This window comes from Gopherus flavomarginatus, chromosome 1 (assembly GCF_025201925.1).
Source record: "Gopherus flavomarginatus isolate rGopFla2 chromosome 1, rGopFla2.mat.asm, whole genome shotgun sequence".
NCBI classification, from domain to species: domain Eukaryota; kingdom Metazoa; phylum Chordata; order Testudines; family Testudinidae; genus Gopherus; species Gopherus flavomarginatus.
Window position 1 is genome coordinate 351,243,497 of NC_066617.1, and position 25,849 is coordinate 351,269,345.

The 25,849-nt window shown below is 42.7% G+C and overlaps 1 protein-coding gene across 2 annotated transcripts; it reads right to left on the reverse strand.

Moving 5' to 3' along the window:
* Positions 1-25,407, reverse strand: HIKESHI (heat shock protein nuclear import factor hikeshi). 2 transcript variants are annotated; one of them, XM_050942741.1, is made up of 5 exons: positions 25,272-25,407; positions 23,612-23,849; positions 13,670-13,821; positions 3,099-3,217; positions 1-219 (listed from the first exon to the last, which is right to left on the reverse strand). In XM_050942741.1, exons 2-5 carry the CDS (start codon positions 23,760-23,762, stop codon positions 165-167), a joined length of 477 nt encoding a protein of 158 aa, XP_050798698.1. In that variant the 5' UTR covers positions 23,763-23,849; positions 25,272-25,407; the 3' UTR covers positions 1-164. The 2 variants fall into 2 exon arrangements, with proteins under 2 accessions (XP_050798698.1, XP_050798692.1); XM_050942735.1 differs by having other exon boundaries at positions 25,264-25,407.
* Between the last annotated feature and the right edge of the window lie 442 nt (positions 25,408-25,849).

Below are 25,849 nucleotides of genomic sequence, written 5' to 3' on the forward strand. Positions count from 1 at the left end.
TTGTTTTCAGGTTTTTAATTTTAAATAAGTTTCAGTGGTACTATAAAATCCATGTAGTCTGCTTTGACTTTGATTACTCCACCAATTTTCTTTAGTGGGGTGATTTACTGTATCTTTAAGACATGACTATAGTTGGAAAGGACTTCAAAAGACCTGATTGAAGTTTATGTTTTCCAAAAGAAAGGATTCTGAGCCAGTCGTCTCTGGAAGTTCTCATACCTAGAAAAGACAAAAGTTTGTCACAATTAAAGTGGCTTCCCAATGATGCAACTCAAGAATTTTAGCTTTCAATTTTCCAAACCATTACTGAACAACTAGCCCATATCACAGATTAATTTATCTGTACAGAGGCAATATTTAAAGTATTTCCCTCACACACAGCATGGAAAACTGTTTAAATATCATCTTTCCCCGGATGGTCTTCTCAAATAAATTTGTTAGTCTCTAAGTTGCCACAAGTACTCCTGTTCTTTTTGCGGATACAGACTAACACGGCTGCTGCTTGTTTCCAAGCAGAAACTTCTCAAACCTTGTTTTCCCAGTCATGGTTAACTTAACAAAACCAAAATATTTCTTGGATTACATATTAAACTACATTATAAGAATATTATTCAGGTTGCAAAGTCAAGCATTCAGACTTTAGAAAATGCCAGGTAAAGGTTGCCCATATACCCTTTATTCTGTCCCCTCTGATTCCATCTTGTGAAATAAATGAGGCTCTTTATTCTTGTGGAAAATATATCTGATTATGTAATTGAAGACTTACGCATATGTGTCATGTTCCCTTATAATTCATAAGAAGAGCACTAGATAAGTAGTTTGCCATTTTTTCTATGTATGCTGAAATGACAGCAGTTTAAACCCCAACATTTATGTTTTAAAAATATAAGTACACTTCACAAAAATAATGGGCTTTTAGATGCTAACATTCCCTACGGTGTGCTAATGCTTAGTGAAATTAACTATTCACAGACCACCCTACTTTCTCTATTGCTCCCATCTTGGACAAAGAGCATAAGTGATGAAAACAATGAATTTTTATAATCAAAGTTAATAATCTAAGAGGTTCCAAAAACAGGGCAGAATATGAGACTTATAGTGTGACTTTACAATAAATATACTATAGGCTTTGATCCTGAGAAGCCAAAAAACAAGCTTCGAAATCCTCACTTCAACACAAGCTGTTCACACTTCACAAATCATAATGATGAAATTGTCAACAGCCACAGGAAAGAAACAGTCATCTCTGAAAAGACCTGATGCAACTTCAAATGAGAGCAGAGTGTGAAGCTCTTCAAACTCTTGCTCCAGCTGGGTCAAACTACTGGTACCCTATATGGCTGTGATCAGATTAATAGGTCAATTAAAACTTTTCTCAGCTAAGGAGACTGCTTGATCCTATCCTTCTCTGGTCCACTTCAGTTTTTCTATTTCTATTTTTTTTTTTAAATGTATTGGTATAGCCTGTGCAGACCTCCAGAGTGCCCGTCCTGGCCTAACAATTCATGTTACCCTGACAGCCTGGTTGAAAGCAATGGGTGCATTCCTCCGTCTATGGCTTTTCAACAGATTCAATGAGGCATTTATGTAGTGAACAATGTCCCGTCAGGAGCCTAACTCATTTAACCAAAGGCCAAAAGGACACTTAAGCAAGTCTTCACACCAGAATCCCAGTAGAAGCATAAAGTGTAGCTCCCCAGTGAAATGGACCTCCTACTGCTCTCTGGAAAGGTCCTTTTGCTGGGACTGGGCATCCCTAGGGGTTCTGCCACTCAAGGGCCAGCTTCCCTGTGACAGTTATCAAAACTGTATCAGGACTTGACCAGTCGCTATCCTGACTATTTGCTTAACGCCTTTCCCCTACCTTTTGTTTCTCTTTCAGGGATCTTGCCTTCCTTTATAATTGTACAGTGCCTAGCACATTCTCAGTGCTATCAGAATCAAAGGATAAGAATGGACCAGCTACATTCAGGGTAAACCTTAGGATTTAAAATTCAAAGCCCAAAGGAGAACCACTAACTACAGTAGAACCTCACAGATACAAAAAACCTCAAGAATAGACATTGTTCGTAACTCTGAAATGTTCGTAACTCTGAACAAAACGTTATGGTTGTTTTTTTTCAAAAGTTTACAACTGAACATTAACTTAATACAGCTTTGAAACTTTACTATGCAGAAGAAAAATGCTGTTTTAACCATCTTAATTTAAATGAAAGTTTCCTTACTTTGTAAAATCATCTTTTTTCTTTTTCTTTTTTTTTTTTAAGTGGTTTATGTTCAAACACAGTACTGTACTGCATTTGCTTTTCTTTTGGGGGGAGTAGGGGAAGAGGGTGTCTATGCTGCTGCCTGATTGCATACTTCCAGTTCCAAATTAGGTGCCTGGTTGACCAGTCAGTTCATAACTCTGGTGTTTGTAACTGAGGTTCTACTGAATATTAAAAGTCTGTCCCCCAACACTTCCAGACCGACAGTGGCTAGCAACTGTTACCCAAACCAGTTTGGGGCATAATTTTTAACTAATTAGGCTAAACTAATATAACGTACTTTGCCATGCCCACGCTAGATGGTCAAACCATGTTCAGGCAGTCAATCATTTTTAAGTAATGTTTTAAAACTTAGTCTAGGTCCACATCCTTTGAACACATGTACCCTGGGCCAAGAGGTGATGACTTCATGGGGAAAGGACTAGGAGTGTTCACACAATGTTGTTAACTAAGTACTCCTGAGAACTTAAGAGACATTGATTGTAGCCCAAGAGGCGGCAGTGTGTTCTGCTTTCCCATGGTCTGTATCATTACAAGGAGCAAAGGCAGCTTCCGGAATCAGCCACATACTGCAGGTAGGGGTTAAACCGCCTGGTAGCAAACAAGAGTGAGATAAGTACAGTATTTTAATTATCCAAGTTTAGTATTTAAAGAGGCTACATAGAACAGAATACAAGAAACTATTATAGTGTAGCAAAGTCAACAGGAGAATTTTTAGTTATGTATTTTCGAAGTAAGATTGCTGTATGGCATGAAAGTTAATTCAGTGTTAATAAACCCATAATTTTGGTGCCTAGAAATTAGCTTATTGCTTGAGATATTTTCCTTTACCATTTCAGAACCACGTTTGCAGGAATGAAAGCTTCAGAGGGATTTGGCGTCATCTGGGCCTGCGTGACAGCAAACGACGAGGCAAAGTTATAGAAGCTATCCAGCATCTTCTGAGTGAACTGAAATGTAAAAAAAAAAAACAAAAAAAAAAACAAAAAAAAAAAAAAAAACACACTGTAAATCAAATCCATATTTAGAACGTTGATTGTGCTTTTGATATCTAAAGTGCAGTTCAAGTGATTAGCTAATCCTTACATCTCACACTGCGTGAATTAAATCTTTCTTTTACAGATGGGGGAAAGGAAGGCAGACAGGTTAAGTAAAAAGGAAGCCTGTGTTAGAGCAGATTAGATCTACAGTTACTAGTTTATAGTCCTGCTCTCAGACACCACCTCTCTCAAGAGATAATCTTTTAGAAAAACTTAAAAGTATTTTGATTTTTATTCTGTTATTTTTCTTTTCAAAAGATTAGTTTCCTAGAGTAAGTTTCTGAAGGAAAGCCTTAAACGGCCTCATGATAAACATAATTAAAATTTGTAAAAAGTCTTATGGAATTAATGGATGATGTAGTGATAAGACTTGGGCCTTGTTCTTGATGATTTTGCCTACAAGTACCTCATTTTTTGTATTTGCTCACCTCCTGATAATTCCATGTAAGAAGAGGTTACTTACCTTTAACTAGAGGTTCTTCAAGATGTACGGTCCTTATATGTATTTCACCATGGGTTATGTATGTGCACCATGAGCCCGCAGTTGGAGAATTTGAAAGTAGCATCTGTTGGTCTGTGCATGCACCCTGGCTCACCTTATGCTTCTGACCAAGGCAATAAAGGGCAGGGGTGGACCAACAGCCACATCACTTCCTTCTCCACCACAAGTCAGATAAGATCCAAAGTAGAGGGAAAAGAGGAGGGTTTATGGAAAACATATAGGGACCAAAAAACTCAAAAAATCTCCAGTTACATGTAAGCAACCTCCTCTTCTTTGAGTGATGGTCCCTATAGTATTCCACTGTGGGTGACTGACAAGCAGTACTTAAGTAGAGGAGGTGCAAGGATGAGGAAGGTAGGGTTAAATGGAGAACTGCCGTCCCAAATGAGGCATCAGCAGCCAAATCTTGTACCGAACTTGTAAAAACATGGGGATGGGACTCCATGTGGCAGCTTTACAGATGTCTAAGAGGGGTAAGTCCTGAAGAGACGCTACAGTTGTGGCTTGAGCTCTCATGGAGGGGGGAGGTTTGAGAGCTGACAGAGTAGAAGGCAAATGAATATCCATTGGGAAATTCTCTGGATGAAGATGGCATAACCTCTGACTCTCTCCACGACAGCGACAAACAGCCTCAGGGACTTTCTGAATGGTTTTATTCTCTGCAGATAAAAAGCCAAGGCCTGTCAAACATCTAAGGAGTGAGCCTATCCCCTTATATATGTGTGTAGTTTCAGGAATGGATTGGTGAAGGTGAAATTCCAAAAACACGTTGGGATAAATTTGGGGTGTAGTTATAAAGAAGCTTTATCTTTGTGAAACACAGTGTCTGGGGGGTCTGCCATCATTGTGCCAAGTTCACCAACCCTCCTTGCCAATGGCTACAAAAAAGGGACCTTCCTGGAGAAGAGGGACATGGAACAAGTCACTAAGGGTCAAAGGGGCAGAGGAGCCTGTGTCAGAACTGAAAGAGTGAGATTCAAGTCCCATAGGGTATTATCTTTTGAGAGAGTGGGTAAGTTCTTACCAGGCCTTTCCAGAATCAAGTGGTTAGCAGGTGTGCGAAAATAAGAGTAGCTCTCCATAGGGGGAAGGAATGCACTGATAGCTGCCAAATGGACTCACAGGGTACCTCTACACTACAGGATTATTCCAATTTTACATAAACCAGTTTTGTAAAAACAGATTGTATAAACTCGAGTACACGCGGCCACATAAAGTACAATAATTCGGCAGTGTGCGTTCATGTACCAAGGCTAGTGTCGATTTCTGGAGCGTTGCACTGTGGGTAGCTATCCCGTAGCTATCCCATAGTTCCCACAGTCTCCCCCACCTATTGGAATTCTGGGTTGAGATCCCAATGCATGATGGTGCAAAAACAGTGTCGCGGTTGATTCTGGGTAAATGTCGTCACTCATTCCTTCCTCCGTGAAAGCAACGGCAGACAATCATTTCATGCCCTTTTTCCCTGGATTGCCCTGGCAAACGCCATAGTATGGCAACCATGGAGCCCGTTTTGCCTTTTGTCACTGTCACCGTATGTGTACTGGATGCTGCTGACAGAGGCGGTACTGCAGTGCTACACAGCAGCATTCATTTGCCTTTGCAAGGTAGCAGAGACGGTTACCATCCCTATTGTACCGTCTGCCATACCATTGTAAATTGGTGTTGAAATGACCGTTATCAGTCATTCTGTACTGTCTGCTGCTGTCATGGGTGCTCCTGGCTGGCCTTCGCTGAGGTCGGCCAGGGGCGCAAAGACAAAAATGGGGATGACTCCCCGGGTCATTCCCTCCTTTATGTTTTATCTAAAAATAGAGTCAGTGCTGCCTAGAATATGGGGCAAGTGTACTAGAGAACCAGTGTACCAGAGAACCAGAGAGGACAGCTGCTCTGTGTCAGATCCTGCAGAAATGATGAACTGCATGCCATTCTAGGGGGTGCCCCTTCAACAACCCCATCCGTTGCTTCCCTCCTCCTCCAAACCTCCTGGGCTACCGTTGCAGTGTCCCCCCATTTGTGTGATGAAGTAATAAAGAATGCAGGAATAAGAAACACTGAGTTTTTAGTAAGATTAAATGAGGAGGCAGCCTCCAGCTGCTATGATAGTCCAGGAAGGACATTAAACGGTGGCGAGGGACAGGAGCCCAGCCTCCCGCTGCTATGATATTCTGTACTGCCTGGACTCTTTTCTTTAGACATGAAAGGGGGGGGGCTGATGGAGCTCAGCCCCCAGTTGCTATGATGAAGACGGTTACCAGCCGTTCTGTACCATCTGCCGGAAATGACCGGGAATCACTTATTTTTACCGAGGCCAGCCAGGAGCACTCACAGGATGATGCGGATGGCTATCAGTCATTTTGTGCCGTACCATCTGCCACCGGGGACGGGAGGGGAGAGGATGCTTCTGTTCAGTGCCGCAGCACCGCGTCTACCAGCAGCATGCAGTAGACATATGGTGACATTGAAAAAATGTCAAGAAATGATTTTTTTCCCCTTTTCTTTCATGGGGGGGCGGTAAATTGACAAGAACCCTGAACCACCCCGGACAATGTGTTTGACCCTACAGGCATTGGGAGCTCAGCCAAGAATGCAAATGCTTTTCGGAGACTGTGGGATAGCTGGAGTCCTCAGTACCCACTCCCTCCCTCCATGAGCGTCCATTTGATTCTTTGGCTTTCCATTATGCTTGTCATGCAGCACTGTGTTGAGTCCCTGCTGTGGCCTCTGTCTATCATAGCCTGGAGATTTTTTCAAATGCCTTGTCATTTCATTTTCTGGAACGGAGCTCTGATAGAACAGATTTGTCTCCCCATACAGTGATCAGATCCAGTATCTCCCTTACGGTCCATGCTGGAGCTCTTTTTGGATTTGGGACTGCATCGCCACTCGTGCTGATCAGAGCTCCATGCTGGGCAAACAGGGAATGAAATTCAAAAGTTTGCGGGGCTTTTCCTGTCCACTTGGCCAGTGCATCTGAGTTCAGATTGCTTTACAGAGCGGTCACAATGGTGCACTGTGGGATACCGCCTGGAGGCCAATACCGTCGATTTGCGGCCACACTAACCCTAATCCAACATGGCAATACCGATTTCAGCACTACTCCTCTCGTCAGGGAGGAGTACAGAAACCGGTTTAAAGAGCCCTTTATAGCGATATAAAAGGCCTCGTTGTGTGGACGGGTGCAGGGTTAAATCGGTTTAACGCTGCTAAAATCGGTATAAACGTGTAGTGTAGACCAGGCCACAGGGAACTGAGGAATAGGTTCAATGTCTTCAAAGAGAGGATACAGTCTAGGATGAGTGGGATATCCATAGCTTCTGGTAGAACGCTTCTCTGCTGTCTCCAGGATGAAAAGCACTTCCATTTAGATTGGGAACATTTCCTAGGTGAGTCCTTTCTGCTATTAGAAAGGATGTTTCACACAGCCGAGGAGCATACCCATTCTAGGGCTGACAAACATCTAAATACCATGTCCTGAGGTGCAGTGGTATTGATTGGGATGCCTGATCCTGCCATTGCACTGGGTCAGGAACTCAGGGAAGATTGGGAAGGTAATCAGAGGATGAGATGACAGGCATGGGAGTCTTTGGGGAACCAAAACTGCCTGCGCCAGAAATGCACTATCAGGATGACTGTCACTCTGTCCTGTCGGATCTTGCATAGAACTTGTGGCAGAAGCAGTAGCGGAGGGAAGGCATAGTTGAACTGGTATGACCAGGGAAAAAGGAGAGCGTCGCCCTGGGAGCAGTAGGCTAGGACTCCCCTGGAGCAACACGTGGCACACTTGTTGTTGGTCCAGAAAGTGAACAGATCCCTGATTGGAGTTTCCCATCATGTGAAAATGTCATGAAGCCCCATGTGGTGAAGCTCTCACTTGTGGTCAATTGCAAAGTGTCTGCAAGCATATTGTGCATCCCCGGAAGGTAGGCTGATCTGATTGCTGATGCACCAGTTCCAGAGATTAACTTCTTCTGCACACAGAGAGGCCAATCTTGCTCACCCTTGTTTGTTGATGTAGAAAACCATCAGTGTTTTCTGACATTATGAGGACATACAAGGTGAGAGCTGATGAAAGGAAGAAGGAACTCGCATGCCTTCAATAGCACCTGTAATTTCAGGACATTGATGTGCATTCTGGACTCTTGAGATGTTCCTGTTTCCTGCGCCATGTAGTTGCCCACATGGGCTCCCCAGCTTAGTAGGGATGCATCTGTAATAATGGCCTTGTCCAGGAAGGAGGGGAGAAAGAGGACCCCAAGCATACCAAGGTGGGACAATGGTACTTAGTGGGAACTTTCAGTGTGAGGTTCATAGAATGGAGGCTTGGAGAGTAAACTGACTGTAGCCATGCCTGAAGGTAACAAAGGTTTTCTCTTGCAAATGGAGTGACAGGTGTGGGGGGATGCCAAAGCCACTTCTTCATCTAGTGATGGTAGTCTGGCTGGTTCAGGTGGAACTGCCGGAACCAGAGCGTAATACCCTGCCTCCTTTACTGGATCTGGGGATAAATCTGAGGTTCTCTCATAGGGGAGGCAGGTGATGACACTCGTGGATTGGAAAGATTCCAAAGGGGGATACAATATGGCCAGTAGGTGGGGTGGACAAGTGGTGACATCAGTTACCAGTGAAACTGAGTCAAGGGAGGTGCTGGTTGGTCCTAGGGTCATGTGGGCCTTGTAGGAAATGGCAGTACAGGAAAAGTGGTTCCGCTGATGGTTCCAAGTTTCCTGAGGAAGAAACGGTAGACTCGGGTTCTGATGGTGGTACTGTCAGTGCTGATTGAGAGGTGTACATTTTATATAAATGGGAGTGATAAATTCCATCCCAGTAGAAGGTCTCTTGGGGGTGATGTTAGCTCCCTAAAAATGGAGAATCCCAATGGAAGGAGGGATTCTGGGCCCAGGACAGAAAAAACATCCTATGGTACAACCATGGATCCAGATCTCCCCAGTGTAACAGGGACTCCTGTTGTCCAGGCCACTGGTGACAGCGATGATGATGGTATCCGGACATAAGATATCCTCATGAGCCGAGTCGGTGGGTTTGCTTCTAGGCACAGCCAGTATCTTTGGAATGGATTTAGATGAAGATTTAGTCCTATACTTCCTAATCTTCCAACTAGGGCCTGCTGTGGGGTCAGATCCTCCAGCACTGAAGTCACACTTTGCAGCAGGAGGTGCAATCCTTTCTGATTCAGGCCTGGGTACCCGGGGCGGGTGAGGGTGAGGGGGTAGGATGTCCCCAGGCTGGGTCCGATTGAGGCCTCATGGTCAATTCCATGAGGTACTTACAAAGGCAAAGTGCCTGTCCTTCTCGGGTATGACTGCTGAAGGACAGACAAATACTGGACTGAGTCGCAATGTGGGCCTCTCCAAGACAGCAGAGGCAGCACTGATGGTCATCGCTGACTGAGAAGGCTCGTGGGCAGAAGGTACAGAGTTTGAAGCCCGGAGTACTGGGCATAAGTCTGGTACTCAAACGGGATACGGGGAAGGATGGGGCGGAGGACACTAAAGATCCTGTCCCTTACCATGCCATAGTGAGTAGGGACTAAGGAAGTGGTCAGTCTGCCTTGCCCTTTATCGCCTAGGTCGGAAGCATGAGGCAAGCCAGGGTGCATACGCAGACCAACGGATACTACTTTCAAATTCTCCAACTCCAGGCACACAGAGTGTATGCGTAATCTACAGTGGAATACAATAGGGACTCTCTCTTGAAGAAGAACAAATCAAGTTCAATGCAAGATAATTCAACTTGATTTTAGTTTGATATAAATGAAGATTAAATATAAAATGGAACAACCACCTCTTAAAAACTATGTTTCCAATCATGTCACCCTTTTCTTTTAAAATTACAGGCCAGTTGCAACTGTTCCTTTTGCAAACTGGTCTTTAACTAGTATAGGCAGTCCTCGACTTCACAACGTTCAACTTACAATGAACATCACTTACAAACGTTTCTGAATTGATACCCTGATTTCACTTACAACAATTGGTTTCAACTTTACAATGCTCAGTCCCGCAATGAAGTGTATTGTGTTTCCAACTTACAATGTTCTGACTTACGACACAATTGGCTCCTGAAAATTGTGTTGTAAATCCAAGGACTGCCTGTAATTCATCATAGTCATAAACCCTAGTGTTAGAGCAACCGTATTCCAGAGAAACGGTATGAGCCTTTGCCAGTATAGCTGTGCCAGCAGAGCCACCTAGTGGAGAAAAAGTGGAAGATGACAGGAGTTCTGACAGCACAGTTAAAACACCTCCCTGATCAACATTAACTAGGCAACAGAAGTACTCTGCTGTCAATGTAGTTGGATTTGCATGAGGGAGGGGAGGTATCAGCATTGCTGTGTTGCCTAGAGGGTGTGATTTTCCCCCTATACTTCTAGCCAACACAGCTATGCTGGCAAAACTTTGTAGTGCAGACTAAGTCTGAAGCACATTTTTACATTTTTGATAACTTGGAATATACTTGTAAAAAGTAACTTGCAAAAATCAAATGCTTCTCCCTTAACAAAAAACGAGGAGGCCTTGTGGCACCTTAGAGACTAACAAATTTACATGGGCATACATCTTATGCCCAAATAAATTTGTTAGTTTCTAAGGTGCCACAAGGACTCCTCATTGTTTTAGCTGATACAGACTAACGCGGCTACCACTCTGAAACCTCTCCCTTAACTGTAACTACCAACAAAAGACATTAGCTGCTTTGTCAATTATCACATAAGTACATCATCTTAGTGGTGCAACAAATAGTAATGGAAGATTTGGTGCTTCAGAGAAATATTGCTCAGAAACCATCCTGTTTTTCTCCTCTTCCTCCCCATGCATGTTTAGTGTATTTACATAAAAACTGGATTTCTTTAGGTGTGCCAGTTATACCTGTTGAGTACTCCTCACTTGAAAGTCACTCCACAGTTAGTTGTGATGGCAGACTGGATTATACCTTTATTTGGAGGAAGCAGCAGGAGACATGCCAAACCCACAAAAAAACCTGCAGAAATTGGGTTTGTTTTTGGCTTAATTGGCTTGTGAGTTGCTTGTTGGCTAGTTTTTGGTCTGTAGGTTGTTTTTTTTTAAAATCGGCTCCCAGAAAGCAGGGGCATGGGGGAGGGAGACGGTGCACAGTGGGCCCATCAGTCCCAGACTGCACGCCGGGGTCATCTAGTCACAGTGTTGGGGTTCTTAGGGATTTGCTTGTTTTGGCCTTGTTTTGAAATGGGATTAGCTTGATTTTTGGCTTATTGTGAAAGTCGGGGTGCTTATTTACTGCATGAAAGTTGGCAACTATGAGCAGCAGTGAACAGCGTGATCAACACTGCTAATAAGTTAGGCTTCTCAAAGTGCTCAATTACAGCTCTTTAGGAGTCACTGATCCTATCACACCACATCCGTTAATTATCTGCAGTGACGTTGATCAAAAATGCCTGAAAAGTTTCTGCAGAACTGAAGCAACAATTTATTGTCTGGATCAAGAAGCCAAAGCAGGGTCTGACCCAAGCAGCTGCCACCGGCATAAATTTCCTGTGGTTCTGCACACTCCTCTCCTTTCTCTGTTCAATTGCCCAGGTAAACATCAAAAACCCATTTACCTCCCACTCTGTCTGAGATGAGCCTGGGGAGCTGAAACATTGCTTAAATCTAGGCCCAAAATATGGCAGTCCTCAGTACAGGGCAGTTTCCCTAGAGAAGAGGAGGGCTTTCAAAGGTACCTTTTCACTGAATGGTCAGGAGACTAGGAGGAGAGAATGGGCCAGAGGTACTGTTAAGAGGTGCTGGAGCAGGAAGAAAGGGTGGTCATGGCAAAGGGAATATATATCCAGTTGAGCATGAAGTAGATCAGGGTCCCTGCACCAGCAGCAACGCTGTGCATAACATATCACAACAGCAAGAAGCAGGAGGATCCAGCTTGCTAAGGCAGCAGCACAAGCCTGCTGATGGAGATATCACAATATCTGCCTCAAGTCCAGTCGAGCTGCTTTGGCCATTCCCTTTGTTCCCCCACGGAACAGTCCTGAGCTTCAATGTGCAGCATAGTCTTGTATCAAGAGTTAATTTCTTCAGAGTATGTTGGTGACAGATTTGGAGCTACTCTATAATAATTTTAAATAATGCATGTTGGTTATTGGAATATTATATGACTACATTGGTTTAAACCGACAAGAGTGTCTGGAAAAACAGGCAGGAAAGAAAACGGCTCAAGATAAGCCATTCCTCAGCAAACACTTCAGCTGTTAAAGGACAATGCCAGAATCACTGGCTCATTATCCTGCTGTACCTATAGGATTGGTTTTAAACAGGAAAGTCAAACCTTGGGGAAACAGAAGAAAAGAAAAACACAAAAACTATAGTAGGGTTTAAAAGGGACCCTCTTCTCAGAAGAGAAGCAGTAGGTGTTCAGGGGAACCAGCCTGAGGCTTGATTTACACTGAAATGTACTATTGGCATAGCTACTTTAGTCAGGAGTGTGGGGAAAAAATACCCCCTCAACATAGTTATGCCAGCAAAACTCCCATGCAAAAGTGATGTCAATGGAAGAGTGACTTTGTCAACACAGTGTATTGTTTGGGGAGATAGTGTGCCTATAATGATGCAAAAACTCCTGTTGGTATAGGCTGCACCAGGGGGCTATGTCAGCTTAGTCTTTCCAGTGGAGAAACAGCCTGGGACCTAGTGGGGGTGCCTGAAGATGATAGATCTACCTAGGTTACATCAGGGGACAGTAAGGGGAGGTCTTCACTTAAAATGCTGCATCAGTGCTTAAGAAAAGACGCTTCTATACTGAGATGGGAGAGCTTCTCCAATTGTCATAGTTAATCCACCTCCTTGAGAGATGGTAGCTATGTCGACAGCAGAACCTCTCCCATCAACATAGCACTGTCTACACAGGGGAGATTAGGTCAGTATAACTATGTCACTCAGCGGTGTGGTTTTTCATACCCTTGAGCAACGCAGTTATACCGATATAGGTCCTATAGGGTAGGCCGCCCGAAGACTCTAGACACACATGTATTAGACTGTTAAAATCTTTCCCCCTCCTCTAGTGCTTTGGGTTTACTACTAAACAAAATAATACTTTTGTGTTAAGAAAACTGTTTAATCACTGTACACAACTGATCACAGACTGCCAGGGGAAGAACCACAGCTGCCCAAACTCAGTCAGACCTGCAGGGTAAGCGTAATTGACACACGCAGTACTGTAACTCAGTACCTGGTATAAAAGTGAGGGAATTGCAAACTTTTGCCCTGAAATTGGTAAAGGCACAAGGCCTAAGGCAGGTGAAGTTTGAGACACCAGGAAGGGGACAGAGGTGCAGCCAGCCCTGCAACTGTGACAGAAGACTTACCTTACTATTTGAGCTAGTATTCCACCCCAAGTGTTTCCCATCCCCCAAGCCTAGGCACTGTATTGAAGGTCCCCCAACAGTTAGGAGCCTAGGGAGTCCTACTTTAGCTATCTTCGAAATGCACCAAAGCTTCAGTTTCAGCTCCTATGATGGAAAGGCTTAAAATATTCTTTTAAAGAAACTTTACTTGAATTATAAATTATGTACATAGAACTACTTGACTGAAGAGGGAAATATACCAGCATTTTACGCAAGAGTGAGTATGTAAACTATGGCAATGGCAAAAAAAATACACAATTTCTATATTTTCCTAAGAAAAAATCTCATCTGAAGTATTCTGCTGAATGAACAGACTACCAGATCATGGTCAGCTTGATAACATACAATTGGAGGCTGTAGTTTTGGAACTTTGTGCCAATTTTTCACACCTGCCCTCACTCAGAACTTGATTCTTAACTGGCTCTTACACTAATGAGCGAAAGACTGCTAGAAACAATGTTTTTAAAATTACCTGAGTGAATGAGTCTACTGATGATACAGCAGCACTTGCTACAGGAGTCTGCTGGGCCAAATGTTCCAGCAATTCCACTGAGATCCCAATCTGGGCTACAGATGGTGTCTGAGGGATGTTCATTGCTCCAAAGGGGTGTTGGCTGCCTTTCCCTGAAAGAAATAGCACACGCAGCAGAAATGTCAAACTTGGAATCAGCACAACTATTATATTAAGTTTAAGTCACCACGATTTCTTGCGTGTGAGGTTTCTTATTACTTGCCAAATAGATGTCTCTTTATATACAGAATTATGAAAAATTGGGTACAGCTCATATACTAAGTGTGTGAAAAAATGCAATGGATAATTTTAAAATATAAAAATATCTTTAATCTTACTAATAACTGAGGAATAGACAGATAATCCATAACAGACCCTTACAGGGAAGGAGTTTTGTAAGGAAGAGTTAATCAGTTTTTCAAATCCCCAAAGAAGTAGACTAACCTCCCCACTGAGCCAGTTGAACGTATTTTTGCAAGATTCAGAAGCGTCTGAACCTCTTGCTATTACTGACTTTTCCAGTACAACAGGGAGTATGATTTTATAGTACTATCCCATCCTTAATATCCTCAGAAACGTTTACAGAAAAATCCAGAACCAACGAGTACTGATGCACAGTCCTTTGGTTCGTTCATTCATTGTATTTATGCCTTGGACCACACAACTATTATGCATTTATTTTTAGATAGCCCCTCATCATGGTCTCTGGATGCTGAATGAATTTTTAAATGAATGTAAATAAACCACCACCTTGAACAGCACCTAGTAGCAAAAAAATAAAAAGGTAAGTGAACACTTGAGGGTTGGTATAATGGTTCACTCCAGTGGTTCACACTGCACTAAGCATGTAGGCAGCTGTTTGAGCGATCTTCAAAGCTATCCCATGTAGCATGCACTGGAGTAATCCAATCTCAGCATTATAAAGCCACCAATGACTGTATCAAGGTCCACATCAGAAAGAAATGGTTGCAAAATAAAGAGGCCCTGTTGGTCACAAAAGCCATTAGAGAATCCATTAACAATCTGGCTGAAAAGCACTAATAAATAGCAAAACTTTTATGCAGGCATCATCCCAGAGCTCCAGCATCACTTCTGACTCTTCTAAACTGAGTTTTAATCAGCTCTAAACACAAGTCTCCGGGGCTCACCAAAAATAAAGATAATCATCTACATTCACTGAAATCTGTCACTCCCTCCTGTTCAACCTGTATGGGAAGCCACAGAGAATGCCTGAAATGCCATTAGATGTGAATGAGACACACAGCTGCACATAAGTTCCAGTAAATGTTGTAGAAGAACATCCTCCCAATAAAACAGCAACTGCTCAATACCAGCCTCTGGATCATCCCAGCAGGGAAGAGCAGAGCCATTCAAGAGCTATGCCATAGTCCACACGCCAATAAGTGGTATCACAAGCTGCTGACTGGGCTAAACGACGACTACACCACCACGTGACCTAGCTCAATTGCTAAAATCTCAGCCAGTGAGACTAGCACAAGTCTCTGCCTACCCCAACTCAATGGAATCAAGGAAATCTGAAGACTCCAGAAGAAAGTTAATTCTTCAGCAAAGGCCTAAATCATTAGTATGCAGGAAGCAGGTACCCTGTCCTTCCTTAGGGAAGCACATCCAAAACTCTCCATTATCACCCACTTCTGAAAAAGCAGGGGAGAGCATGGCCTATGTAGAAACTCAATTAAGAGTCTATTAATTTTCCATGTAGCACTGCAATCTGCAATAAAGTAAGTCTAGCAGTTACATTATCTACCACCTCTACTGTATATTACACCTAGATTTGTTTTTCCAAATAGTAGCTACTGAGCTCAAGAAGAGATGGTCCGACTCACAAGAGACCTTCTTAGTTTAACCCAATTCAAACATACCAAGTGTCTCAGCACCAAAAAAAGCAGCTGTCCAAGCTCTCTCACTACCTCTTGGTGGTCTAACCCACCTACACGCTGTTGCCCTCCTCTTTCCTAGTCGCCTCAAGCATCACCTCAACTGAGATCTGTTTGACACATACACGCACACCTTCAGATCTCATACAGCTTCCTTAAGCTGATTACATAACTGAATATTAAAATCTGTAAAGTCTCCCATGAGAAAAGCACATACAGGTCCTTCAATACATAAACTTAGCACAAGGCAAGTAACAAATCAGTGGTGCTTTAACCCACTACTTAGAAATACTTGGAGAGCATATTTACTTAAAGTCAGCCTGTGCTGCAGAGACATCACAGCCCTTTGCTTTATATAATTACGTTCTACAGGAGTAGAAAATAAAGCCATTGGAAACCAGACTAACTGAAGATCATATTCAAATTCCAACTCTATCCAGTTTTCTGTAATTAAAAATGCTGATAGCAATGAAGTTGGTACAATTCTCCATATCTTTATGATCAGGATGTTAAATTTACAATTCCTTTTCCATTGAACAAATCAGCTTTTCATCTGTATAAAACAATCCAACAACTTTATTTTAAGCACTGGTATATTTCTAATCAGAGGCCATCAGTGCACTTTAAACCATAAAGCGTACCCATCCTTCCACTTCATATGCAAGTCCAGACCCTCTTTGGATTGCCAGCTCCTCTGCGCAATGCTCCAGCATGCATATAGTGTTAGCGTTGAACACAGCACAGAACAGATACTCAAGATTTGTCCACTTGTGAGGATAAAATAAAGTTATCCTTTTCTGCATGTGGATTATATTCTACCATCACAACCCCTATAAAATAGTACATATGTTTTGAGTGCCTCGCTCTTCTAGTCACAACATATAAATCAAATTCCAAAGAACATGCAATATTTCAAAATATTTCTCAAGATACAGACTATTAAATATTTTTGCATTCACAATTTTGTCCGCTACAACAATGCTGCAAAAGATCCCAACATTTCAGGAAACAAGCAAGCAGGGATAGGCTCTTCATACTGATCTCCCACTTCTCTTCCTTTATCCAACTTTTAGCCACAGCAGTCAGCCATTTCAGAGCGCTTTCAGGCTTTGAAATTAGTTTGGGTAAAATATAAGTTGTGTGTTTATTCTCTAGCCATTTCCATTAATCAAATGCAGACATGGTTTTACACCACAAGTTTTGGGAGGGGGAGACTAAAGATTGATGTAAACCACCACAGCACCAGATAGCACAAAGTTAGAGGGAGCAAAATGGTGACCTATACCTCTAAATATTACCATTTGTCATCTCATGTCTACAATCAGACTGTAGCTCTTTGGTGCCAAGAGCACAGTTTTCCTCTTTCACAGCAAAGTGCCTAGCACTTTTAGGCACAGCAAAAAATAAATAAAAGCAAGCTTCCCCATTTCATGAGGGAAGCATCATCTTTACACTCTCTTTCCTGGTGAAAGTCAAATGTAATTTGTTAGTCACTGTTTAAAGGGAGCTTTGGAAGCTGGCACACAAAGTGAGCGGACAGCTGCAAGCAGTTGCACTTGCTATAGTGTTACCAGCTGTTTCTGCTCTAAAGATCTGGTGGCTGGCTACAATTGATGTGAGAGGTAGCATCTTTCATCAGTGCCATTTTGTTCTCATTTAAGTTTACTGCTTTTGGTCTGCACCTTTTCCTTATGGCATTCCTACCTGACCAAAAAAAGGCCACCAAAACAGCATAGCAAAGACAATCTTGAAGACTTGCTAGACAAGTTCCTGACCTTTGGACCCATGGCTAGCAGGAAAGGAAGCATTCAGACCTCGGCATTGCTGTGCCAAGAAGTTCTAGACGATGACACATCATTGGAACCCAGTACAAGTATCCACAAGAATCATTTCAAAGATTCTGAACTCAGCTAGCAATGTAGTCAAAATTGATCTTCTCAGTTTTGCTACTGGAGAATAAGCAAATCCTAAAAGGGGATCACAGTATCAAGCAGAAAAAGTCAAATGCTGCAGTAAGCTTGAAAGCAGAGGACATCTTCTGAAGATTTAAGTGATAAGACACAGCATCAGTTCAATTAGGCATGACAAGGATATTTAAGTGCCTAATCCAAAGCTAAGGGCACTTAACTTTACTGGGTGCTTATTGTACCAGAACTGGTACTCACAGCCTTTGTTACTAAATGCACTTACAAATGGTAGATTTCATCAGAAAAAGAGTAAAATTTACCATTAGTAAAAAGATCTGCTCCTGTGTATTTCTATCCTATCTGCTCACTTTTCCCAAAAATGTACATTTATTTTCTTTTTACTCCTGTTTGTGTTGCAGAGGCAATAAAGCTTTGGCAATATGAGGAAGTTTCTAGTCTGGCAGTTAGATCACGCCCCACTGCAGAATCCTTACCATTGGTAAAGATGCAAGATCCCAAAAGAGCATCAGATTGACTGTCAAATCCCTGGAGTTTACAGGCTTGGTAACAACCAAAACTTTTATATCAACTGAGTTGATGAAACATAAAGCATTCCTGAGAAGACATTGTTTTTACTTTGTTCAGAGTATACCACCATTTTCTCTAACTTTTGAGATCCAAAAGTTACATCAGCAGTGGTCAGAGCAGCATGTTTGGTTTTTCACCTTTATTAGGCTGCAGGAAAGGGACCTGGAGCAGTGAATGACCCTGCTTTACTTCTGAGATCCAGAAGCAGCCTGCTCTTTCAGCCCAACTACCCCCTGCTCCAGCTGCCAGAAGCTCACTCCCATAGCCATTGGTTAGGTGGACATATACACATTTAGTACTGCAAATGGACTGCATTTAATACAAAACATTCCCTTCATGTTATTGAAAAGGACGAAGAACCTATCTGTAGGTTTGATAGAGGGATCAAAAGGGAAAAAATACAAATGTATCATTAAACAGAAAGACCTTTTGATTTCCTATTAAAAATTCTGATCTACTCAGGTTACCTGAAAATCCTTTAGGGAGAATCCAGAAATATTCCCCTGATTAGTGTCTTTTGGTAATATGGGGATAAAAATTGCCCACAGCAATCTTGGAAAAGCAGGTGAATCATTACCATGGTCACTGTGTTCATATTTTTCAAGACATTGCTAGAGCCACTTAGGCCTACAGAAGGTAATTTCTTTACTGAGCGACTTCTGATTTGAAGCTAAATATGGTTGCCTTGTTTTCAGCCAAACTGAAAAGAAAAAGATTTAGATTTTATCATTATTACGATGATTGTCAGCATTCATGTTAACTAAACCTCAAAAAAAGAAGGAACAAAAGAAGGTAAAGAGGTAGGAAGTCTAGGTATATTAAGAGCGATTACATCTATATAACTAACTAAGGTCTTCCCTTTTCTTAAGTCCTTCTAATTGACAAAGTAGGATAATTTCTGTAATTAAATCTACCAATAACTTATTTTGATATTGTGGCTTATGGTCTAGACTTCACAATCACTTGGTAACAAAAGAGTAGTTAAAGGTTCTGTCAGGACTTCCAATTCTAACAATCACACTCTTATATCTTTCTGAAGTGCTTTTCTTGCCATGATTGGTTTCAAACAAAGTGATTTTTTTTTTTTTTTTTAAAGAAACAGAAAAATTCTTTCATCTGCTTGACTTACTGGGGTACAAAAACAGATACTTTCCACATCAAGACTTTTAACCCATCAATAATACAAACCGCTGTATAAAGATTCTCAAATTGTCATGCAACTAGTTTAGCATAGTCTCAATTATAGTAGATTTCCTGGGAAGTTTAGACATTAGAAAATTAAACAACAGAAAGAAATTAATGTAATTTTGAGCGTACTCAAACATCTAAGATTTTAAGCAGACATTAAAATATATAGTTTCTCTGCACGGCCTGAGAGGGCTGCTGCTGGACCAGTCCGCTGGAGAAAGATTGTAAGTGTCTCGTTGAAACACAGCTGCATCATCCAAAGAGGTCCAATTTAGAGGTCCATTCCTGCAATCTTTTACTCAGGCAAGACTCCCATTGGTTTAATTGGGAACTGTAACCAAATACAGTTGGGACTACAGGATCAAGTACTAGTTTCCACACTTTCTATTTCTGTCCTCATTACTTTCTCTGATGTGCTGTTATCTTTTTCACCCACCTTTACAAAAATGTCTTCCTGCCCTCACCTCAGTGAGGTGTGAACTTTAAAGCTTAATTAGAAGGAAAATATTCACATGCATGGGCAGTTTTGCTCTCTCTCTTTGGAAACTAAACTAGAGAGAAATCTTTGTCATTGCAATTTTAGTGTATACACAAAAAGAGTCAAAAATGCATTAGAGAAGTTCCCATAACAACACAATTGCACACACTATATTAATGTACACATTTAATAGTCCAACTAGTCCTCATAATTATGTGCAATTTGGGCAAGTTAGTTACCTTGTGAAAGCTAACTTCTATATTCCTTGACTTTATGCTTAAGTGTGATCTTAAGATGTGGCAGGTAGGCAATTTTGAATTTTCTCTCTCACAGCTGTACTGCTTGGCCTTAAATCCGTTTAAGTTTTACCACCCCATCCACTTGAGTAATTTTTTTTTTTTTGCTACCCCATGGCCATTAGGCAAGTAAAAACCCAGTCCAAGTCACAACTGAACAGACTTCATAACCAGTTACTGGCATAGTTAGCTCTAAACACAAGCTGCATTTTCACAACACATGGTTACAAATGTTTAGTTGCCTTGTTACTAGATTTTGCTTCTGTCAGAGAGCTAGGTTGGCACAGGATTGCCTTCCTGTATACAATTCAGCATGTGTTTAGATTTTCTACAGCACGGACAAGACTCCCAAATGTGCCAGTTTGGCCAGTAATCTTTCCTCTCAGCTCCATGTACAGTAGGACATTTTAAAGAGCATCAACAGTCTTCCTATGACTGGCACTGCTCACTGGGTACCTCCCTGAGCACCTTATCTCCTGTTGAGGCAACGCAGGACAGCTGTCTAGATTTTCCCAAAATGCACCAATAGAAACCCAGATAGGCAGACTGGTAACTGTAGGTGCACTAACCCAGTTGTGACAGTAAAGCTGCTGTATAAATACAAGATGAATCGTGTTACTTGTAACTGGTCATGTGACCATGCCTCCAACTGGTTATGGTTTCAGTTACAAATTGTGAGATTAGATGAAGGGTTCTCCTAGCCCTCTCAGTAGGATTTATCCCTCTGCATTTATACCATGGATGATGTCATTAATTTTGTATCTTTATGGCATTGAGCACAAGTTATTTTGGGGACTGCTATATGTTGGGATTCATGGGGATAGGGTGGGGGGAGAGGAAGTAGCATCAAAGTAAATTGTGATTCTACTCCAAGCATGGATTTGTGGGGTAGCATTTATCTCAACTACAACAGGTATCTTACCCAGTTTACAAGAAGCAACCGTATAACTGCAAGCCTTGCAAACTCAGCTGCAGAGCCCACAGTCAAGGTCTGGCTTTTTGACTGACTTCAACAATAAAGATTCTACAACTGAAACTTAGATTTCTTGAATATCATCAGTACAATTGTTAAAGACTCCAATTTGCTCCGCCAAATTTAAGTTGGCTCTGCAGCACTAAGAGTAGTAAAAACATATTTTACTCAATAAAGTGAGCAGATATGACTAAATATACACAGAACGGATCTAGCGTCTGACTGTTGGGTCTTACCCACATGCTCAGGGTCTAACTGATTGCCACATTTGGGGTTGGAAAGGAATTTTCATCCGGATAATATTGGCAGACACCCTGGGGGGTTTTCACCTTTCTCTGCAGCATGGGGCATAGGTCACTTGCAGGTTTAAACTAGTGTAAATGGTAGATTCTCTGTAACTTGAAGCTTTTAAATCATGATTTGAGGACTTCAGTAACTCAGCCAGAGGTCACAAGTCTATTACAGGAGTGGGTAGGCAAGGTTCTGCAGCCTGCAATGTGCAAGAGGTGACTACATAATTATGATGGTTTCCCCCCCTTGCCTCAAAGTGTACAAGTATACGTTTTTCCAATCATTAGTTACCCTCAATGTTACAAGTTTACACCTTATTTCCAGTCTGACTTTGTCTGGCTTCAATCTCCAGCCATTGGATCACATTTACCTTTCTCTGCTAGACTGAAGAACCCGTTACCAAATGACTTTTCCCATGCAGATACTTCTAGACTGTAATCAAGTCACCCCTTAACCTTCCTTCATCAAGCTAAATAGATTGAGCTCCTTAAGTCTCTCACCTTAAGACTGGTTTTCTAGCCCTTTAATCATTCTGGTGGCTCTTCTCTGAACCTTCTCTAATCTAGCAACATCCTTCTTGAACTGTGGACAGCAGAACTGGACACAGTATTCTAGCAGCAGTCAAACCAGTGCCAAATATAGAGGTACAATAACCTCTTTACTCCTACTCAAGATTTCCATTTATGCATCCCAGTATCACATTAGTCCATTTGGCCACAGAATCATGCTTGTGTTCAGCTGATTAGCTACCTCCACATCTCTATCAGAGAGTTTGCTCCCCAGGACAGATTCCCTAATCCTTGCTCCATTTGCATTTTACTAGATTAAAACAGTTTCCTTAAACTCATTTTACTAAGCGCTCTAGAACTCTCTGTATCAGCTGCCTGTCCTCTTCCTTATTTACCACTCACCCAATTTTTGGATCATCCGTAAACTTTATCAGTGACTATTTTGGTTTTTTCACAAATAGTGTAAGGATTACTTCTTGGCCTTTTGAAACACACCTGCTCAATGATTCCCCATTTATATTTTGAAATCCATCAAGTAGCTCATTTTTAATCCATTTAACATGTGCCATGTTAATTTTCTACGCTTCTAGTTTTCAAAGTTTCCATGTGAAAACTGCCTGCAAACTCTGAAGAGTGAAAAACCACATTGCCACAAGCATTCATTTACAATCAGATACTACAACAGCCAGTTTTGATGAACTGTTTAGAATACAGACTGATTCTTGCCTGCATATTTATACCTGCCTCTGGAAATTTCCACCACATGCATCTGACAAAGTGGGTATTCACCCATGAAAGCTTATGCTCCAAAACGTCTTAGTCTATAAGGTGCCACAGGACTCTGTCGCTTTGTTTAGAACAGGGGTTGGCAACCTTTCAGAAATGGTGTGCCAAGTCTTCATTTATTCACTCTAATTTAAGGTTCTGTGTGCCAGTAATACCTTTTATACATTTTAGAAGGTCTATAATAAATATATATCTACAATATATAACTAAACTATCATTGTATGTAAAGTAAATAAGGTTTTTAAAATGTTTAAGAAGCTTCATTTAAAATTAAATTAAAACGCAGAGTACCTCAGACTGGTGGCCAGGACCGGGCAGTGAGAGTGCCACTGAAAATCAGCTAGCGTACCGCCTTTGGCATGCATGCCATAGGCTGCCTACCCCTGGTTTAGAATATAAGTGCTACGTCTACAAAGAGCCACTTGAAAAGATACATATATTTGGCTTTTCAAGTAGCATTGCAGTGTATAGCATGTCACACAATGGGATCCTGGTTTATGAATAAGAACGTAAAAATGGGCATATTGGTTCAGACCAATGGTCCATCTAGCCCAGTATCATATCTTCCAACAGTGGACAGTGTCAGATCCTTCAAAGAGAAAGAACAAGGCAATTAATGAATGATCCATCCCCTGCTGACTAGTCCAGTCTGGCAGTCAGATAGTTAGGGACACTCAAGAGCATGGGGCTACATCCTTGACCATCTTGGCTAACAGCTAGTGATGGACCTATCCTCCATGAATTTATTTAATTCTTTTGGGGAACTCAGTTACAATTTTGGCCTTCACAACATCCCCTGGCAACGAGTTCCACAAGTTGACTGTGCATTGTGTCAAGTAGTAATAGGGCTCCTAGATGCTACATAATACAAATAAAAAAAATAACACAATATGTTCTAAGATCTCATTACATTTATTCATTAGAGACTAAACAGCCACTTCATTGTCTAACTGCTTTGTTGTTTAACTGCTATATTTCACTGCTCTTACCAGATTTTAAACCAGAAATTTTGAAGATGGCACTTGGCTTCTCATTGGTGACAAACCCCAGGAGTTGCCACACTGCCATCCCACTCTGGTCAGGAAAGCAGAAGTAGACAGATCCTCCCATGCCCTCTGGAAATGGGATAGTTCCCAGCATAAAGACCACCACATGGTTGATGTTTTCATAGTCAGGCAAGTCAAATACAAACTTATCCTGGGCCACCTGTTGTGCCACTGCTTGCACCTAGAATATAAAACCAAGTTTTAGTTTAGAAAACTTAATTTTTGAGAACCTGTGAGCCTTCTTTTCTGAAATCCATCTAGTGTTTGAAAGAAGGGGAAGTGAGGTACATGCCAGTTTTAGTTATAAACAGACAGCATGAAAAACACAACCACATGGGAACTGTGCAATAGGCTGCTAACAAGGATTCACGGTCCTTGTTCTAGCTACAGAGGCTTTATATCACACCTAGGGCTGTAGTATTAGAGTAACTTAGCCCCTCATGTGGAAAGTGGTAAAATATGGTGCAGAAGAAGTCACCAAGTCTATAAAGCAGTGGCTGTCAAGCACATGGCTAGCTGAACCCTAATCATGGAAACCTCATTAAGTAAGAGGTAAGATATGACTTTATGTATTTAGTTCAAGGATGGCTAAAGGTCAGGGCACATAGCCACCCTTGCCTTTATTACCAAGTTCATGTACATGACACATCAGTACATGCATCTTGACATAGGTAGCTCCTACTCAGAACAGCCATAACACAAAAATGCTTGGCCGTCTATTGCCTCCCATATGCCCAAAAAACTGAATTACCAAACACAGCTGCAGTCTGCTGCAACTTGGGGCAATCTACTGGCAAGGTGACATTACCCACCCCTTAGCCAATAAAATTTGGCTGCCATCCTGTATGAGGGGAAGGAAGGCACACTAGGATGGGGTCTGCACAGAACTTGAACATCTGAACAGGGAGGAAGACACAGGGACACATTTCATTTATGCAGGAGCTGCTCTCAAAAAGCAACAATGGAAGATAAAAATCTGAGCCACCCCAGCTTGGAACCTGCCCTCCACAGTATTGCCCCTCCCAAACTTCCTCACAACCAAGGCTATCACCAGGCATAGCCCACACCCCAAGAAACACACTCCTCCCTAAACTGAGCCCAGCACACTCCTCAGGGTCCTCCCCCAGACACACATACACACACTCCTGCACTCCACAGGCTGCTAAACGCCCCCACTCCTGCAGATCCTCCCCCAGAAATACCCTCCATAGGCTGAGCCCCCAACTTTCCCCACACACACAGGATCCCCCCCTAGACCCCCCCGCACTCCATAAGCTGAGCCCCGCCCCCACCACGCCTCAGGATCCTCCCCCAGAGACACCCCTTGCTCCATAGGCTGAACCCCCCACTCCTGTCCTCCCCCCCCCCCCCGATCCTCCCGAGCTCACTCCCCTGAACCCCGCCCCCAGCGGCCCTCCAGGCCAAGCTGCCCCAGAACAGTCCGAGGTCTCCCGCACGGCCCCTCCGGCCGCCGCCCAATGGCCCCTCTCCATGGGCCCCTCCCCCACACTAGCCTCTCCAGAGGCTCCACCCAGCCCGCCAAGGCCCCTCCCCTCCGGAAGCGCCGCCCTGCCAGGCCCCGGGGAACCGCTCACCAGCCTACCCGCCACCAAACAGCCGAACATGGCGGCAGTCGCGGAGCCCTACAGCCGCAGAAGCTTCGCGAAACACCGAACCACTCCGCAGCCTACATAATACCTGGACCCCCCCACCCCGGAAACAGGCGCTGCCTGTGACCCCTGGTTATGGAACTACTTCCGGGGAAGGGGCGGGGCTTCGTCTATGCTCGTCCTGCGGCCTACACATCCCAGTATGCACCGCGTTTCCGGAGATGCATGCCGGGACTTGTAGTCCCAGGCTGAACCGCGGGTGGATAGGGAAGTGCATGCTGGGACATGTAGTCTGTCACCTAAGTAGATGACTGGTACCCTGACATACAAGAGCAAAGCATCATACCACATTGTGATCATGTGGGCAGGTTGCAAGGACACAAATTCGCGTTGCATCTATTCATCAAGGGGTTGCAACAGGTTCTGGGGCCCTTGTACTGCCCTTGACGTGTTTCAGAAGCCATTAAATTTGCACAGGCTTTGCCGGTAAGAGCCACATGGAGTAACAAATACACATGCAAACTAGAGCTCGTGAAGCACAGTTCTCCAGCAGTTTATCTTCATCTCTTGC

Coding starts and splice junctions, on each gene's coding strand:
- HIKESHI (XM_050942735.1), bottom strand. CDS start 25,293: ATGTTCGGCTGTTTGGTGGCGGGTAGGCTG. Junction 23,850..25,263: donor GTTTGGTGGCGGGTAGGCTG/GTGAGCGGTTCC, acceptor TTTATATTCTAG/GTGCAAGCAGTGGCACAACA. Junction 13,822..23,611: donor AATTTCTGGTTTAAAATCTG/GTAAGAGCAGTG, acceptor TATTTCTTTCAG/GGAAAGGCAGCCAACACCCC.